This window comes from Typopeltis vanoorti, chromosome 16 (genome assembly GCF_054136105.1).
Source record: "Typopeltis vanoorti isolate ZY-2024b chromosome 16, IOZ_Tvanoo_1.0, whole genome shotgun sequence".
Classification (NCBI taxonomy): domain Eukaryota; kingdom Metazoa; phylum Arthropoda; class Arachnida; order Uropygi; family Thelyphonidae; genus Typopeltis; species Typopeltis vanoorti.
This window is the reverse complement of record NC_143564.1, coordinates 81,681,619-81,700,964: the sequence shown is the minus strand read 5'-3', so window position 1 is coordinate 81,700,964 and position 19,346 is coordinate 81,681,619. Positions and strand designations below refer to the sequence as shown.

Below are 19,346 nucleotides of genomic sequence, written 5' to 3'. Positions count from 1 at the left end.
TAGGATAGAACAAAATTAGGACATCTTTTGGACATGATCATTTTCAGTGACGAGTGCACTTTTCATGTAAGTAAACACTCACAACTGCAGAATTTGGGGAAGCAAAATCCACACAGCATCATAGAACACATTTGCGGCACTCTAAAGGCTAACATTTTTTGTGTCATAAGCAAGAAGAAAGTGTATGAACCCTTCTTTTTTTGGAGTCTACCATTACTGGTGGTGTGTTTAAATGTGGCCGAACCAGCCTTGAAGATGATCCACATAAAGGAAGTCGAAAAAGTGTAACAACACCAGAAATCATTGATCAAGTGCACGATATGGTATTGGATGACCGGCGAGTCAAAGTGCATGAAATTGCTGAGAATATAGGCATTTCAAAAGAACATGTAGGATATATTTTGCATGAAGAATTGCAAATGAATAAGTTTTGCAAAAGATGGGTGCCACGCTTGCTCACAGCAGATCAAAAACGCACAGGCATGAAAATCTCTGAACAGTGCTTGGAATGTTTTAACAAGAATACAACTGATTTTGTGAGTCAATTTATTACTATGGATATGATTTGGATTCACCATTACACACCAGAATCCAAACAGCAGTCAAAACAGTGGGCAGAAGCTGGTTGTTCAGTGCCAAAGAAGACAAAGTGGTTTTATCAGCAGGAGAGGTCATGACATCGGTGTTTTGGGATGCTAAAGGCATTTTGTTTATTACTTATCTTGAAAAGGGTAAAACAATAACCAGGGAATATTATTCCAATCTTTTAACCAGACTAAACGAAAAAATTCGTAAGAAAAGACCCAGTTTGTAGAAGAAAAAAATCATCTTTCATCAGGACAATGCACCTGCCCACAAAAGTGTTTTGGCAATGGAAAATTAAGGGATCTGCATTATGAATTGTTGGAACATCTACTCTATTCCCCAGATTTGGCTCCCTATGACTTCCATCCCTTCCCAAAACTCTTCCTCACTGGTCAGAATTTTTCTTCGAATCAAAAGGTGATTGCAGCTGTAGAGGGATATTTTACAGATCTTAGTGAGGACCACTACAGGGATGGGATAATGGCATTGCAGCATCGCTGGAATAAATGTATTAGTTCTTAAGAGAGATTATGTTGAAAAATAAAAATAAATTTGAAATTATAAATTCGTTTTTTCATCGTTAGGCCAAGAACTTTTAAGACTATCCTCGTATGTCGCCTTTCAAATCCTTCCCAATGTACGGACTGAATAACAGTTGACCAATGACTGATCCTTGTAGTACACCACTAGTTCCTTAATATCTTGCAGACTCACATTTCTCATATACCATTTTTTTGATATCTGTCAGTCAGTCATTCTCTTACCCATGCTGATATTTTATATTCCAATCCCATATTCTCGAATTTATTCAACAGACTTCCATGCCGTATTCTTTCAAAAGGTTGAGCAAAATCCAAAAGTATCATGGTTATCCATTCCCCTTGTTTAGCTCAATGGTGACATTATTATAGAATGTGAGCAAGTGCTAAAACATGACCTTTCCTTAGTAAAACCATCATGTTTGTTACAGAGTAGAGATTCTCTGTCAACCCATTTCTGTATGCAAGATCTAATCAACTTTTCAAAATCTTCACCACCTTCCTGAGATACTGATTGGTCAATAGTTAGATATACAGCAATCCCACGATTAATGTGCCTCCGAATAGTGCATCATTTTTTTTTTCCTATACCCAAATTTGATTAGTGCGCCTATATACATCTTAAAAATATATGTTACAGATTTTAAAAATTTTTTATCTATACAGTTTTTATTGCTTATATTTTAAAAAAATCACTCACCAGGATGAAATAATTTAGTTACCGATTTAAAACATTTTACCAAGTTATTTTTTAATGGCATACAGTACTACACTATTTCCATGTATACTATGTTCCAAATTTACCATCAAAATTTAAGCCGTCTGCTAATTACATAGCATTTTGATGATCATATCTTGTGCCTCCTTTGCAATTGTTTTCTAATTTTTTTAGTTTAAAGTATTTTCCCAACCTTTAATCATCAGTAAAAGAATTGGTGAGCAAAAAAGTGGGAGTGCGAAAAAGATTTGAAAAGTAATCTTCAGTGGAAGAAAAACTTGAAATAATAAAGAAAAATGAACAAGGCGAGTCCAGAGCAAAGATAGGACAAGAACACAAAAATGGATGAATCAACTATACAAGCAATTTTAAACAAAGGTGTTGAATACAAAGAGAAAGGTAAGGCTGCTTCAAGTTCATCATGCATGCAGACCACTCGAAATTATAATGATTGAATTAGAAAGAGATTTCTTTCTGCACGGATCGAAGATTGTAACCAAAAATGGATCCCAATGAGCACTGACCTTATTAAATCAAAAGCATTAAGTCTCTTTGCAACCTTGAAAAAAGGGCAATGGTGGAAAAGAAGAAGAATTCCACGCTAGTGTTAGGTGGTTTGAGCGTTTCATAAAGAGAAATAGCCTACATAATGTTCTAATCACAGGCGAACTGCAAGTGCAGATAAGGAAGTGACCGCAAATTATCCAGAGATTCTGAAGAAAATCGTGGAAGAAGGGTGCTACTTTGATTAACAAATATTTAATTTGTTGGTCACAATAATTTTTTCATCGACAAATGAAAAAATTTGTCAATGAAACCAGCCATTTTTGGAAGAGAATGCCTTCCAAGACTTTTCTGGCTCAATTAGAGAAATCTCAGTCTGGTTATAAAGTCACAAAGTCGAATGAAATTACTGCTAGCAATAGCGAGCCATTTGAAAACACATTCCTCCACATTGTGCAAATGATTTCAGAGGCTTTTCAAATTAATCTAAGTTAATTAAATCTCATTCTGATTTTGAGATTGGATTCTGACCTGCTAAATTTAGATGCACAGCAGGAAGATGCTGAAGATTATGAAAAATTTAATCACTGACAAACCCAAAGAGATTCCACAGAAACAATTGCAAAATATTTTTGTAGAATCGAAATTTTTCAGCAGCAATGCTTAGAGGCTGACCCTGATGAAGAGAGAAGTAGTAGAAGAGGCAATAAGGCCATACTGTCAGTTGCATGAAAAAAAGAAACAAAATGCCACCAAACTATGTTAGCTCAACTATTTGTTAAGAAGTAGAATAATAAATTTATATTATGAATATGTTTTATTGTCTTTCAGCATCATGGTTTTCCTTTAACTAGGCCTTGAGATATACTCTAATTCTTTTATAAAAAAAAATTAAGGGTAAAAAAAGAAATTTGAGGAATGAATTATACTTTTCCCCATAGGTTATTATATTCGATTAGTGCATTTTTGATTAATGCACCTTTTTTTAAGAAGGCATTAGGCACATTAATCAAGGGATTGCTGCACAGGTCTTTCACCACCCTTGTGCAATGGATTATCATTTTCTACTTCCCCTTGGAATCTTCCCTGTTCTGAGGTTCAAATTATATAGCCTATTCAGCTGAACACTCTTTTAGTATCTGTGCTGATATCCCCGAAATTCTTTGGGGTTGTCATCAGCTTGTGGAGCCAATTTCTTTTCATACTCAGACTTAGCTTTACATATAACAGCTGTGACTCTTTGGCCTTGCGGCTTATAATTTTCATAATAGATATCATCCTTATTCACATGATATTCCTTCCACACCATCCTTTTCTTATGAATCTCTCGCTTGATAAGATTATACATCCATTTCACTCCTGCCCTATTTTTTCTTTGAACTCTCGGGACAAATTCTGATACTGTCATTTACCATATTTTTTGCCTAATAAGACACACCGTTGTATTGGATGCATCGCATTTTTCATGTTAATATTTTTTTTTTTTAATTTTAAATTTTAATACATGTATTTTCTGCCAGGACGTTCTAACCATACCTTCTTTATCCATAACTTCATCCCTTCCTCATCCATCCATCCTTTTGTATGAATATGAATGTAAATGCCTTTGGGAAGTTTCTCTTTGGGCATTGCTTTTCTTTAACAATCAAAAAAGGTGGCAAATTTTTTCCATCCACACAGCAAGACAAAACAACAGTATAGTGGGTTTTTTCGTGACCAGAAGTTTTAGCAATACTTTTTTTAATCTTTGGAGTCAACAGTCTTGTTCAAAGGCACATCAAAAGTCAGAGGTACTTCATCCATATTAGCTATCTGTGAAAGTTCAAAATTGTCTTGTTTTCTAGAGGGAGGCCCAAAGTACTGCTCTGCTGCCCTATTGCCATTCTTTTTTGCATACTCAATGCCACTACACTTAAATGCAATTGTATCACTATGTCTGTGCTACATGAAATCCATGGGTTATAAAAAAAATGTAAATATAATAATGTATTGATTACTAGTTTAAATGCATGATCGTTAACGACTGTACAACTATTCAACCTGATCCCGCATTATCGACAAGCAATGATGCACTGTAACTGCACACACACACACACACACACACACACACATATATCTCTTAGGAGTAAAATAACCACATTTATAAAATTACTTGGTAACCCTAATATATATATATATATATATATATATATATATATATATATAAAACACACACCATAAGATGCACTGGTTTATAACACTCATTTGGCTTATAGGATGTGTACTAATTTTCAGATAAATTTATGCACAAAAAAAGTGGGTATTATAAGATGAAAATAGGGTAAGTATTTTTTAAATGCTTCTCATGCACTATCACTATTCTTCCCATCCAGCAACTGATACCATTGCACTGAACCGAATATACTACTTAATTAGTCATAATTTCCTGCTTTGTAGTTCAGCATGTAATGCTGAACTACAAAGCAGGAAATATGGTTCCATTCCAAAAAAATTTACATTTTTTTGGAATGGAACATTCATAAACTTAGCCACTTCCAAAGTGAGTACCACATGGTCACTGTCATCAACCAGAAGCAGAATAGTTACATGCTGCTTGAGAAAGTTGTCTTGCAACAGCTCAATAAATTCAGTTTTATCCTTCTCATGTGATTTTACTGCTAACCAATCTGGTTAGCAGTAAAATGTTTGGATAATTAAAGTCCCACATCATGATTACTCTTTTGGTATACGTCATCTTTATTTGGTGATGCATTTCTTCATCACTAGAACCGATCCATCAGGTCTGTAACAATACAGAACTATGTATTTGATCTTGTCAGATTCCACCTCACATAATTTGGCTTCAAACTCACTGCCACATGGAAAACAGTTACTAGTATTACAATCATAACTCTCTACACTAACTGAATTAAAGTCATCCAATATTATTAGCAACACACCTCCTCCTCTCCTATCTTATCCTATAGGTAGAATAAACAGGATAGTTTATTCTTCCTAAAAATATTATACACTTTACACTCGATACCAGTTAACATGTCTGATTCTGATAGCCAGATCTGCATAATGCCTACAATCTTAGGTCCCAAAATATTTGACCACCTTTTTTTCTTGATGCTCCTAGAATTTGTGTACAGACATAATAAGCTACCTGTATGTTCTTTTGTATACTCTTGTCTGTAGTCTGTGTGACACAGTTAGACCAACTCCAGATATCAGTTCTCCTGGTGCTTTATATATGAAGAGATCTTTGAACATGTCTGATGGGTCTGAATCGGATGAGCACAAAATCAAAATCGTTCTCTTTTCACAATGATTTCCATGATAATGCCCATTCTCATCATTAACACAGTTACATAACATTGTCACTCTTACAAACAGGTTCTCACCATTCCTGTCATTATAATTTAGTTTTCCTGACTCTCTGTGTTAGGTCTCATATCAATTATTAGTTTTTCAAGACTCCTGATACTAAATACATACAAGTGTAAGTCATTCCTCTTATACAAATCGAACCTTTCCCTTGAACTCACTTCACACATCCAAAAACCTGCATCCATTTCTTCTAGAGCCTACGCACCAAATCGTTCACCATCATAGCCCTCCTTAATTAATTTTTATCATCCATCCATCAGTGGCTCTAACAGGCACTTAAGTACCCACAGCCTTCCAAGTATCCTTGGATTTCTTAACTGTAATACGAGAATAAGGTAATTACCCCTATGCCTCCAAGTATTCTTGTCTGCAAATTGCATGTGTTCTACTGGCCGTTTTGCCTGGGAACGAAAAACCAGAGTTTTTGGGAGAAAAAAAACATCTACCTCCATATGAGACTGGCTAACTCACCTTTAGTCGAAAGAGACCAGATAAAGGTTCCTCGCATCATGGATGGGAATCGAGCCCAGGTCTTTCCGACCAAAGGGCTTTGTCTATACCCACTGAGCTATGGAGACTCACAATTTTTATCATATTGAGGTAATATACTTACGATTTTCACTCTATCACTCTTACTTCTGCCAACAACCCTTTCATATCCTCGATCATACTGAGCTTATTGCTAGTTAAGTCGTTAGTATCTACTACAATTACAATCTCGTTTACTTTCCTTTTTTGTTTAGGAACTGGATGTGCTATATTTTTAATTTTTGCACCAAGAAAACTTGAAGTTATAACCCACTCATCAACAGCATGTTTTATGATAGTCATCATACCAAATAATATCCTTTGTTTTACAATCAATGTTACTTACCTGATTTTTGTTACTTACTAACTTACTTGATTCTGTGCTTTGTTTCCTATTCCACTGCCTAATTTTCTTTTTTTCCCTATGTACATTCAAACACTACTAGATTTTCTGCAATTCTCACACTGTCTTTCTAAAAATCTGCTTTAACTTTGCAGTTTTAGAGGTTAATTCATTTTCAATGACCTCCTTAGCAGGACAGGCCTTCTTGTTCACAACTTTGCTGTTCTTCTTAGCGCATGTGTGTATTAACTGGTTTTGTCTTTTCGGTCAGATGAAAAGCTGAGTTTCTAGAAGGAAAAGAAATTCTGCTACCTTGATATGAGACTAGCCAACTCACCTTTAGAAGAAACCTACAAAGGTTTTTCACATGCTGTTTGGGATTTGAACTCAGGTCTTTTATCTTTCTAACCAAAGGAAATCACCAATACTGACTGAGCTACAGAGCTATGCCATTTAGCACATCCAATTCCTAAAATTTTGAAATATGTATATTTTCAAAGTGACTAAGTTTAAATCAACACCCAGTTGTTTTTGATTTAATAAATTATGAACAGAAACTTAATCACGATTCTGTCAACATAAGCTGCACAAAAAACATTCCATAAGACATTATTTTTGTTTAATGAAATGCAATGACATTATAAACAAGAGGTAAGATTTCACTGAATTTCTACCTTTGTAATGCTTAGAATACCTGAGAAGATTGATTCAAATATTTATAATTTGAACAACTTAAAAGTTATTGATATTGACACTGCTAATTTAACATATATATGCAGATAGAACCACTGTTATCTAATGTAAATGTTATAACTGTGGCATTTGATACAATTTATATAAGTAAGGATTAAGCATACACTACATTCAGTGATAATGACATTATATCTATATCTATCTATCTATCTATATATATATATACATATATATATATATATATATATGTATGTATGTATAGATATTTAAAAAAAAAATTAAATGACTGAAAGCCGAGAGATAAAAAGTAAAAAATATTGTTTTAATTCAGTACGACTAGGTTCGTCTTCAAGAAGACTTCTTCAGGTACACAATAAGAGAGAACAATCAACAAAAAATTGTGAAAGAACAAAATGTCTAAACATGAAAGTGTTAGCATAAAAAGTCTAAACATTGAAGCATTAGCACATGAACATTTGAAGCTGTTCTCTGTATCTCCTCATTGTTGGGCGTGCGCATGTGTTCAAAATCTCGTGAACACCAAAGTTGGATGGCAGCCTGAGAGATTATAACTGAGGTTGTTGTTAAGATGCATTTGATTAAGGATGATTTCTTAAGATTCCACAATTCTTCTTTCTAGTTCATCATAGCATAGAAAGATATTTTCAGATTTGTCCCATAAAACTGGATGAACGAAGTTTTCCTCATTAGTGTTAGCAGAATTCAGAACATGGTTCGACAGAGCACTAGCTCTTGTTCTGCCATGTGTGACAACTCTTTTATGTTCTTCAAGATGTAATTCGATGGATTTCTCCATCTGGCCAAAATAAGGTTTATTGCAGTTGTACTAAATTCAGTAAACGCCAGGATATTTAAGGTTGTCATGTCTTTGTTTGGGCCTACATAGCAAGGAACAGAGTTTCCGAAGAGGAGGGAAATAAGTCCAGATGTTGCATTTCTTAAGAACTTTGGCCAGTTTTGGTGAAACAGAGTTGATATATGGTTGGGAAATGTTGCCTTTTTCACTATTTGTATCTTCAGTATGACGAGGAGGTGGATTAAAAAGTAACTTTTTAATTGTTTGCTTTGAATAACCATTTCGTTGAAAAGTAGTAAGAAAAAAACAAGCTCTTTGTTAATATCTTCTTCTTCACACAGGAGTGAGCAAGCATGTTTGCCTTTTCAATTTTAGTAAGTAACAGCTTGTTTGGGATGGATTTCGGTGACAACATGAAATTAAAGCCCTTACTAATAATATTCTTTTCAGCACTGGAAAGGTTGTAACTGGATTTGTTAATAACAATCTTCTCAGGACAGAGTTTGAACTTAGATGTCAATGATTTTTCTTGTTTTTGTTTTAGAGCTTTGAATATTCGAAATATAAGCTTCGAAACAAAAACACCGAAATCCATTCCAAAGGAGTTGTTACTTACAAATATCTCTATGCACAGTCCCATCACTACGCACCTCTACGCAAAAACTTGGTATTATCTCTATGCTAGGCAAACGTGCTTGCTCACTCTTGTGTGTAGAAAATATTAACAAAGAGCATCAGGTTCTTCTTACTATTGTACTTTTCAACAAAATGGTTATTCGTTCATTCAGTTTTATGGGACAAATCTGACAATATCTTTTGTTGCTATGATGAACTAGAAAGAAGAATTGTGGAATCTAAAGAAATCATCATTAATCCAAAGCATCTTAACAACCTCAGTTATAATCTCTCAGACTGCCATTGCGCTGCCATCCAACTTTGGTGTTCACGAGATTTTTAATGCATACGCATGCCCAACAATGAGGAGATACAGAGAACAGCTTCAAATGTTCATAAGCTAATGCTTTAATGTTTGGACTTTTTACGCTAATGCTTTGATGTCTGGACTTTTTATTCTTTCACAATTTTTTGTTGGTTGTTCTTATTGTGCACTCGAAAAAGTCTTCTTGAAGATGAACCTAGTTGTGTTGAATTAAAACAGTATTTTTTACTTTTTATCTCTCAGCTTTCAGTCATTTAATCTTTTTAAAAAATATGTCTCTCAACGAAGTAAATCTATTATGCCATATATATATATATATATATATATATTTTTATAAAACTATGTATGTTAACTGAGTTAATGATCATTCTGTCATATATATAAAATGTAAATAAATACTTACATATGTCAATGTTATCTCTTCCCAAGGCAATCAAAGACAGGAAAAGTATTTCTCTATATATACTATGATAGCGTTCTTTAATTCCTTTGGATGAGTGTCGTTTCCTTCGTTCATTAATCATCATGTTAATTGGCGAAAGAAGATCATTGCATCTAATTCTTGATAAGATTTGTCGCATCAGACTGTGAGATTTAAAAAATAAAACAAAGAATTAATGTGATCTTGCCGTGCAAATAAATTTCACAATTTGCACATGAAATAAAATCATTTTTATTCAAGAGAAGCAAATGGTTTAGATATTCACTGTAAGGTGCAACAATTTGTTCACTTATATAGACATATGTTGAAGGCTTGGAAAAATTTTTTACATTGCTTCTTGCTGGTCTGATTGGCTGTGTAGAGTGCTTTCACTATCCAACCAACTGCAAGCAAGGATGATGTGAATGTCTTTAAAGCAGTAAATGAATTTCGCTATCTAGTATGAAGAGACCACTGTTTACTGAAAGGAGTGGGCTTATAAAAAAAATCATATTTTCTAAGAAGGATTTCTTAATTATCTAACTGAGCTGTAAACATGTAATACATTAGTACATGGTAATATTGTATTACAGGTTTACACCTGCTTAAGGGTCAGAGCAGTATAACTGAGAGACCTCCACATAGCCTTAACAGGAATGCGGAGAAACGAACAGAGCTTCTGACCTAATGTCCAATCCTCATCTTCTCGTGGTGCACCCTGTTGGGTATCTACCTGGATACTGAACGAATGAGGATGGGCTGGCAATTTTGGGATTTGGCCGACCAATTTGTATTCTTATTGGCTTAAACTAAAATACAAAATTTCATGCCAGCTGGGGTGTCGCCCATATGAAGTACCATGGCATAAAATCTGCATGGGAAGGATATTTACAGTGCATGGTAGATAGTCAAGAGGTATCTGGAGGAAGCATTATAACACCGTATACCCAAGGTCAGGAGTTAAATCAGGTAGGAGTTAGATGAATGACTACTGTCATTAAACATGAGCTGGAAAAAAAAAAATGCTGTGGATGGTATATAAAGGGAAAAGGTGACCAACTTACTCATGAACAATATAATCATCAGGCAAAAAAAGGGGTTACCAGCATGGTAAGGAAGGCAAAATCAGATTATGAGAAGAAATTAGGTGAACGGGCAAAAGGAAATCCCAAAGAATTTTTTTTCATTATGTGACAAGTAGGAGATAGAATGACTATCGAAGGATAACTTTAATGAGTGCTGATGGCAGAAGGGTAACAGGCTAACAAAATTGTTGAGCTACTGAGTGATCATTCTGCATAGATATATCATCTAGGTGAAAATTTTTTTATGACAGAGATGACACAGACTGATGTGAGAATAGAGGTTGAAGAATTGTAAGTACTTTGCATATTGCAGAATCTGAATGCAAATACATCTGTGGAACTGGATGGGATATCGGCTTGCATTATATGAGAATGTGCAGGGGAACTGGCTATGCCTTTGGACTAGGCTGTTTAAGTCTCAGTTCTGGCAGAGTCCCAAGAGAGTGGAAGGAGAGCAAAATAATTCCTTTGCATAAAGGATTATCTAAGTCAGTGGTAGAAAATTATGGACTAATTAGTATCTCAGGAGTGGTGGAAAGTACTGGAAAAGTTGGTCAAAAAAAAAAAGTCAGAAATGGGTGGATAAGAATATGATACTCTATGAGGGGCAGCATGGCTTTGTGAAGGGCCAGTCATGTCTAAGTAACTGGCCAACTTTTTTATAATAGTGTGACAAATGAGCTGAATAAAGGGAAAGGCTACACGATGCTGCTGCTGGATTTTGCAAAGGCATTTGACAGAATACCATATTGAAGTGCTTGGTGAAACATCTGGAAAGACTAGAGAGCAGAAGTAAGGGTGGTAGTGGAATAATAATGTACAACAAACAGTGATGGCTATGAGGAAGGCAAAGCAGAAGTGGGACGAGTCAAGAGTGAAAGAGGACAGAGAGGAGTACAGAGACAAAAAGCGAGAATTCAAGAGAGTTGTTGTGTAGGCGAAGGCCATGGATACCAAGATCTTTATGTTCGATTAAAAACAAAGGGAAGGACAGAGAAAAATTTATCGATTGCAAAATGTAGAAATAAGGCATCAAAGGACATCTTACATGCGAGGCAGATCAAAGACTCTGGAGGAAGGGTATTAAGGAGGGATGCGGATATAAGAAACAGATGGAAAATATATTTTGAAGGGCTTTTGAATGAAGAAAATGCAAGGACTCACAGAGAAGATGGCCTTATGAGGGGATGGTGCAGAACATTAGTAGAGTGGAAGTGAAGGAGGCCATAAAGAGGATGAAGAATGGAAAATCAGTGGGCCTTAATAGGATCCCAGTGGAGGCATGGAAGGCGCTGGGGGAAGAGGGAATTGACCTGCTGTGGGACCTGTTAATAAAAGTTTGTCAACAGGAAAATATACCAGGGGAATGGAGGGAAAGTACTCTTGTACCTATCTACAAGGATAAAGGGGATGCACAAGACTGTAAGAATTACAGAGGAATAGAGTTGATGTCCCACACAACGAAAATCCTAGAAAGGGTTCTTGATGGAAGACTGAGGAAGGAGGTGGAGATTGCAAAGGAGCAATTTGGCTTCATGACTGGTCAATCGATGACAGATGCTATCTGAAATTTATACATAATATTGGATTTATTGGATCATGGTTCTGATAAACATTTATACATAATCGTCGGCTAGTTTCGCCAGCTGTGTCTGTCCGGCTTTATCAAGACGAGAAAGGTTATACTAATATTAAATGCTATTTAGTATAACCTTTCTCGTCTTGATAAAGCCGAACAGACACAGCTGGCGAAACTAGCCGACGATTATGTATAAATGTTTATCAGAACCATGATCCAATAAATCCAATATTATGTATTAATTTCAGAGAAAAAGGACCAAATAATAACTATCATTATGACAGATGTTATCATTGTGTTATGGCAGATGATGGAAAAGTTTCGAAAGAAGCAACGGGAGCTACATCTGTATTTATTGATCTGGAGAAAGCGTACGATAGAATGCCAAGGCAAGAAGTCTGGAGGTGTCTGAGGGAGAAGAAGGTACCTGAGAAATATGTCAAGTTGGTGCAGGAGGTGTACAGAAATGTGAAGACAAGAGTTCAGACCTGCCTGGGAGAGAGAGAGAAATTTTTAAAGTGACAGTTGGCTTTCATCAAGGGTAAGCATTAAGTCCTTTCCTGATTAATATTGTGACACAGGATGTGAGAGAAGATGTACCTTGGACTATGTTGTATGCGGATGACATCATGCTGTGTGCAGAATCAAGAGAACGAGTGGCAGCTAAACTGGAAAAATGGAGGAAAGTACTGGAAGAGAGAGATATCAGACTGAGCAGAAGTAAGACAGAGTATATGTGTTGCAAAGTGGATGGTGGCCAGGAGACAGATCTGAAGCTGGCCACCATCAGTTATGTTATCAGGAATGTCATCAGGAAGGTTAGGGACTTTAGATACTTAGGTTCAACAGTGGAAGAGGATGGAGAGAGATGGCTGGAGTGCTATGCGATAAGAGGGTGCCGATCAATCTAAAAGGCAAAATCTATAGGACAGTAGTGAGACCAACTATGACATATGCTATGGAAACTGTGGCCTTGAGGAAAAATAACATCAGCAGGATGGAGGTAGCAGAGATGAGAATGCTCAGGTGATGTGCAATGTGACTAGAAAGGATCGTCTGAGAAATGACTATGTAAGGGAAAGGTTGAAAGTTATGAACTTAGGAGCAAAGATACAGGAGGCAAGGTTGAGATGGTTTGGTCATTTATGTGGGAAGAAAGTCATGCAGATGAATGTGTAGGGAAGGAGGAAGCACGGGTGGCCAAAGAAGAGATGGAGGAGGAGGACTTGAGGATGAAGAACTTGGATGTGGTTTACAGTTCAAGACAGGAGGATTTGGAGGAGACTCACTACAAACAGCGACTCTACTTAAGTGGGACAAGCTGCAGAAGAAGATTTGACAGAATACTAATGGAATTATCCCTGAATGCTTTCAGTGATAATTGCATTAACAATGTTATAAATAAATATGGAGCTACTCTATTTCCAAACCACTCAAGAAAAAGAAGAAAAAAAAGTTAATCCTGTGGCTCTTATACTTTCAGGGATTCACAGCACACAACCAAGATACTTAGAGCTTTTAACTCTTAGGCTGTGAGCTTTCCTCTTTCTTGGGTTCAATAAAGAATAAACTACCTAAAATATGAATGATAAATGCATGTAAACACAAGAAAGATATTTAATTAAACAAATATTTCGGTCTGGAAATAGTAGACCATCTTCAGTGGTATTACAAGAACAGTTTTAAAAAATACAAGCTAGAATACTAACAATAGATCGTTAAAAATAGAACACGGCGCGTGATGTTATATCACTAAGTATTAAGTAAAAAATGGAACATTTTGAAGTAGAGACATGATTGAAAAAAAATAAAAATAAAAATAATGAGTAATCGTGATTAGACTTTCCCAGATTTTTGATATAGATATACAGTCATTACGATTCAGGTTGAGATGATGGAGTAAGGCCTCCACGCTTTCCTTGAACAAACGTTCGAACCTATATTAATTATTTGGTTAATTAAATATCTTTCTTCTGTTTACGTGCATTTATCATTCAGTCTTATGTCACAAGTATCCTTAAAACAGCAAATACCTAAAATATGAGAAATACATTGAATATCAACAGTATGCTTGCTTATTTATGTTTAGAGTTTTATGGTACAAGGACCATACTGTGTTAATATAGATTAAAGCAGTATGCCAGGTATACATAACTTGATAAATAAACCAAAGCATAAATGGGTTCAGATAAGAATGCATGAGTATAAAAAAGATTTGTAAAACACGAATAAAAATAACCAGGTATTAAAAGCCCATGTACAAAAACATTGGATAAATAAAAATAATAGAAACAGTCTATATATGGTGAAAAATATTTTCTTAAAGATTTAAAAACAATCTGTGTATAGAGCTTACATAGATTATGAATATGATTAAAATAGTGACCGTGTTCATTGACAAAATGAGGATAGACAATTAAAATATGACCAATGGTTAGTCTGGTACCTCAGAACTCACAAAGGCATGCCACTACTCTTCAGTAGGAAGAGGTGTGTGAAATGATCATGACCTATGCAGAACTGAGTAAGAACAACTTCCTCTTTATGGACAATGCACAGACTGGACACTGGCACAATTTAATTTCACACTTGATTTGATAGAGCTTATTACTGGTCTCTCTATTCCATGATGACTGCGCTGGATAAAAATTTTTGTATTATGATCTGCCTGTAATCAGTGTAGGGTACAAAAAAATGTTGGAAGCTTGAGAAATGAGCTAACCTAGTTGCAGTATCAGCAACTTCATTTCTCTTAATTCCAATGTAGCTTGGAATCCAACAGAAGCATACATCCAAGTACAGCTTCTATGACAGAGAGGACACATTGAATTTGGATTGGATGTTCTGTAGCTCTAGCCTTCTTATCATCTTAGGCAATGCTGTGAATCTGTACAGCTTATGCTCCTTTGGTGGCAATGCAATCTTATACAGTAAGACCTCGGTCAGTGCGCCCCGATTAGTGCGCCATTTTTTTTCAATACCCAAATTCGATTAGTGTGCCTATATACATCTTAAAAATAAATGTCACAGATTTTATAAATTTTCTATATATACATTTTTATGGCTAACTATTTTAAAAAATCACTCAGCAGAATGAAATAATTTAGTTACCGATTTAAAACATTTTATAAAGTAATTTTTAATGGCATACTACACTACTTCCATGTACATTTGTTCCAAATTTTTACCGCCAAAATTTCTGTCGTCTGCTATAGTATGCAGAACAGAAAGATTGATATGAAAACAGAAAGATTACCAAAACAAGCCTTAAAGTACAAGCCATTAGGAAAAAGAAAACCAGGACGTCCTCTTAAACGATTCAACGATGACTTCTAAGGCCGGAACAGGCCATACTAGGCCTAAATCCTTGATACGTATGATGATGATGATGCTATAGTATGCCCACAGACTCAAGACCCTTCGACACCTCTGCGCATGTCACAAAAAGGAGAATCCATTCCAATAATAGGGTAATCAATCCTTCTTCTGGGATGAGTTGTTTATTATTACACGTTGGAAAATTAACTTCTCTTTTATGATCATTGTAAAGTTTTTAAAGTGGTAACTATTTTGCATGTATAACAGTTGGGAAATTTTATCTATAAAGCATGTGATTTTGCGTGTTGGCGACTAATTCGTACGTCCTTCATTTCTTTCTCCTCTTCAATAATAACGTCCAAGAGTTCATTAAATCTCATTCTGAAGAATTGAATGATTTCGACCTGCTAAATATGAAGAAAATTTAACCACTGATAGTCAGCCAAAAGAGATTTCACAGAAACAATTTGAAAATATTTTTCATACAATCGAAGTTTTTAAGCAGCAATGCTTAGAGGCTGACCCTGATGAAGAGAGAAGCAGTAAAATTTGCAGAAGAGTAGAAGAGGAAATAGGGCCATACCGTCGGTTGTATGAAAAAAAGAAACAAAATGCCCGCCAAACTACTTTAGATCAATTCTTTGTTAAGAAGCAGAATAATAAAATTTATATTCTGAATATGTTTTATTGTCTTTCAGCTTCATGGTTTTCCTTTAACTAGGCCCTGAGACATACCTTAATTCTTTTATAAAAAAAATTAAGGGTCACAAAAGAAATTTGAGGAACGATTTTTTCCCATAGGTTATCATATTCGATTAGTGCATTTTCGATTAATGTGGCTGTTTTAAAGAACGCATTAGGTGCACTAATCGAGGGATTGCTGCATACTTTAATGCAAGAGTCATAAATCAGCAGTCAAGGTTGGTACGTTCTAGTGGAATCTGAGCAGATGCTGTACTGTCTGGGAAGACAGTAGAAGATCCCGTTAGAGCCTCTGATTTTGAACCATAAGTGTAAACAGCTGCCAGTAGACAAAAGGAGGGGTGGAAAATTTGGTTGATTTGCAGAAAGTGTATGGCTGTATGCATGAATCCCATGGTGGAAGTGTATTGGTGGAATCTGTGCTATGTTATCTACTCCAATATCAAGAGCTTTTATTTGCAAACCAAAGGGTCATATAGAAGTCTGATAGGTGTAGTACAGATTCTCCCATTGTGGCGAAATAATTGGCCACGTGGGATGGCCTGGTAGAGATTTTATTTTCGTAGCATATAATAGAGAAAGCTGTTGACATCAAAGTGACAAAGGCGGTTCATTTGCCTCGATGTAGAGGCTAGGGATTGATAAAGTATTCCAGTTGCTATTTTTATGGCTTGGTGGTGAATAAGGTCTAGCAATCGCAGGGTATGCGCACCACAGAGGCATAGACTTGGGAACCATAATCAAGTGCACAATAAGTACACAACACTTATAAGTGCACAATACAGAGAGAGCAAAGGACATCTGTCAGCACCCCAGGAGGTGGAAGACAGGGTGCAAAGGATGTTCATTGCTTTACAGCACTTATCTCTTAACATATGTGAGAGAGGAAACTGTTTGTTGTCAAATACGAGTCCCAAAAATTTGCTTCTAGTGCCACTTGAATTAAAGTTTTGTCCAAGTCTAAGTCAGGATAAAGACCACTTCTGTGCAGAAAAAATGCACACAACTTCTGCTGTGAAAATCTGAACCCATTTGCAAGTCCCTATTTGAAAGATGTTCAATGGCTTCTTGCAGCTGTCTTTCCATGACCCTCATATTACATGAATGAGAGAAGATGGTAAAATCATCTGCAGAGAGGGTATTACTTACAGTTTGAGGAAACTGTACAGTTATCAAGCTAACTATTATTGCAAAAAGAGTGACAAAACAGAACCTTCAAGAACTCCCTCCTCATGAGTATACTGTTGGGATAGAGCAGTTCCCATTTGGACTTGGAAAGATTTGGTTGAATAAAAAATTCCTGATGGAGAGAGGGAGGGGAAGATTCAAAGTGGGTCTTTCAATATTCCAAACATTGTGTCACATATTTTTTCCATATCAAAGAAAACTAATTTTAGGAAAGCATCTCTAACAGAGGCTTCCATCTAGTCTAGATGAAGTTGCAGAATGATATTTGCAGATGTAAGATTGTATTCTGAAAAAATGTTCATTTTTTTTTCTCCAAAAAATCATAAAACAGTAGAGTTAAGTTTTCTCTGACGCTGCCTGCACAAGATTTTGCACAGACAGCATACCAAATCTCCAATAAACTAGATGATAGTTTATTGGAGATTTTGGATCCTTCCTGGATATCTCAGCCCCGTTTCAGTTCATGGACTCTGGCTATTTTGTTTGACAAGGGAAATTCCATAAACTGAGGGGACAGTCATGGGTTCTCCGCTTTCTCCACCCCTGGCCATCTACTTCCATTTTTCAAAGAGAAAGCCTTAAATTCTGTGCCCACATAAACCCACTATCTGGCTATGCTAAGTGGATGATGTGTTCGCCATTTGGCCTGAATACTCTCAACATTTTCTTAACACATCTAAACAATAAACATCCAGGATCTGGTTCACCTTAGAAAAGGAAACAACAACTAGGCTTCCTTTCCTAGACACTCTGAATACATGCCAGCCTGATGGATCCCTGGCTTCTCCTGTATCTGCTGGTAGATACATTTGCCAACAGTCACCCTCCCCACCCAACAATATGGGATTATAAAAACCCTATATAACAGAGCAAAATTAATCAATTCTGATAACAGTGTCCTAGCTACTGAACTAGACCAAATTCTCAACACTTTCTTAGCCACTGGCTAAGAAAATGGCTACAATTCAAAAAATATTAAAAACACTATACCCTCCCCCACACACATACCCAGAACAGAGATTACACAAAATCTATCACCACTGCAAAAAATTCAAAAAATATTAAAAACACTATACCCTCCCCCACACACATACCCAGAACAGAGATTACACAAAATCTATCACTACTGCATATATACATGGCACATCTGAAAAATTAACAAAAATCCCAAAGAGTAAAGAGATAGCATCGCTTATATGCTCCACCAAAGACCAACCACATTCAGTAAACATGACAGCCATTACCAAGTTCCTTGCAGTTGCAAGCTATCCCACTATGGCCAAACAGGCAGGACAGCCAACATCAGAATTTTGGAACACATGGATTGCATCCTGTTCCATCATTATGACCACACTGGACTTGCACCATGCTTTTGGACATCCACTACAAAACATGCTGGAGGAAGGGGACTCTACCTTAGCAAATACAAATACAAAAAGCTGTTCCTGAAATCTGCCTCATACCTAAGAAACTATCCAAACCTTAACAAATTTGGGTGCATAAAACTGCCCCAAATTTGGGAAGTGTTCATCCTCAGATTTTCAGCCCAATGGCTAAGACCACTAGGCCCAACTTTTGTTGCCTTTCTTCAGCCTCATTTACCAAGTGTTGACACTGGAAGCACATATCTATGTTCCCTGATGATGGCAATTTGACTTCACTGAAGTATTGATTAAAGTTATTATAATTAATATTCAGCACACATTGTAATTTCCTCAAATATAATAGTTATCAATAGCCGACGTATAAGCCTTTTTATGAGAAGCAATTTTCAGATTATGTCACTGTTACTCCATCAATAAGAATATCTCCTATAATTAATATTCAGCACACATTGTAATTTCCTCAAAAATAATAGTTATCAATAGCCAACATATAAGCCTTTCTATGAGAAGCAATTTTTCAGATTATGTCACTGTTGATCCATCAATAAGAATATCTCCTGAATGGAGTTTTACAGATTTTGGAGATCTTGACAACCTTCAAAACTCAGGATGAAGACAGGTGACATTTT

At 35.9% G+C, this 19,346-nt stretch overlaps 1 protein-coding gene across 2 annotated transcripts in view; it reads right to left on the bottom strand.

Moving 5' to 3' along the window:
• Crag (DENN domain-containing protein Crag) overlaps nucleotides 1-19,346 on the bottom strand; it is a 718,705-nt gene that overhangs the window by 7,989 nt on the left and 691,370 nt on the right. For both annotated transcript variants that reach the window (XM_090406570.1, XM_090406571.1), the window contains exon 32: nucleotides 9,443-9,624. In XM_090406570.1, coding sequence (XP_090262696.1) covers nucleotides 9,443-9,624 — 182 coding nt within the window. The remainder of the gene's footprint in view (nucleotides 1-9,442; nucleotides 9,625-19,346) is intronic.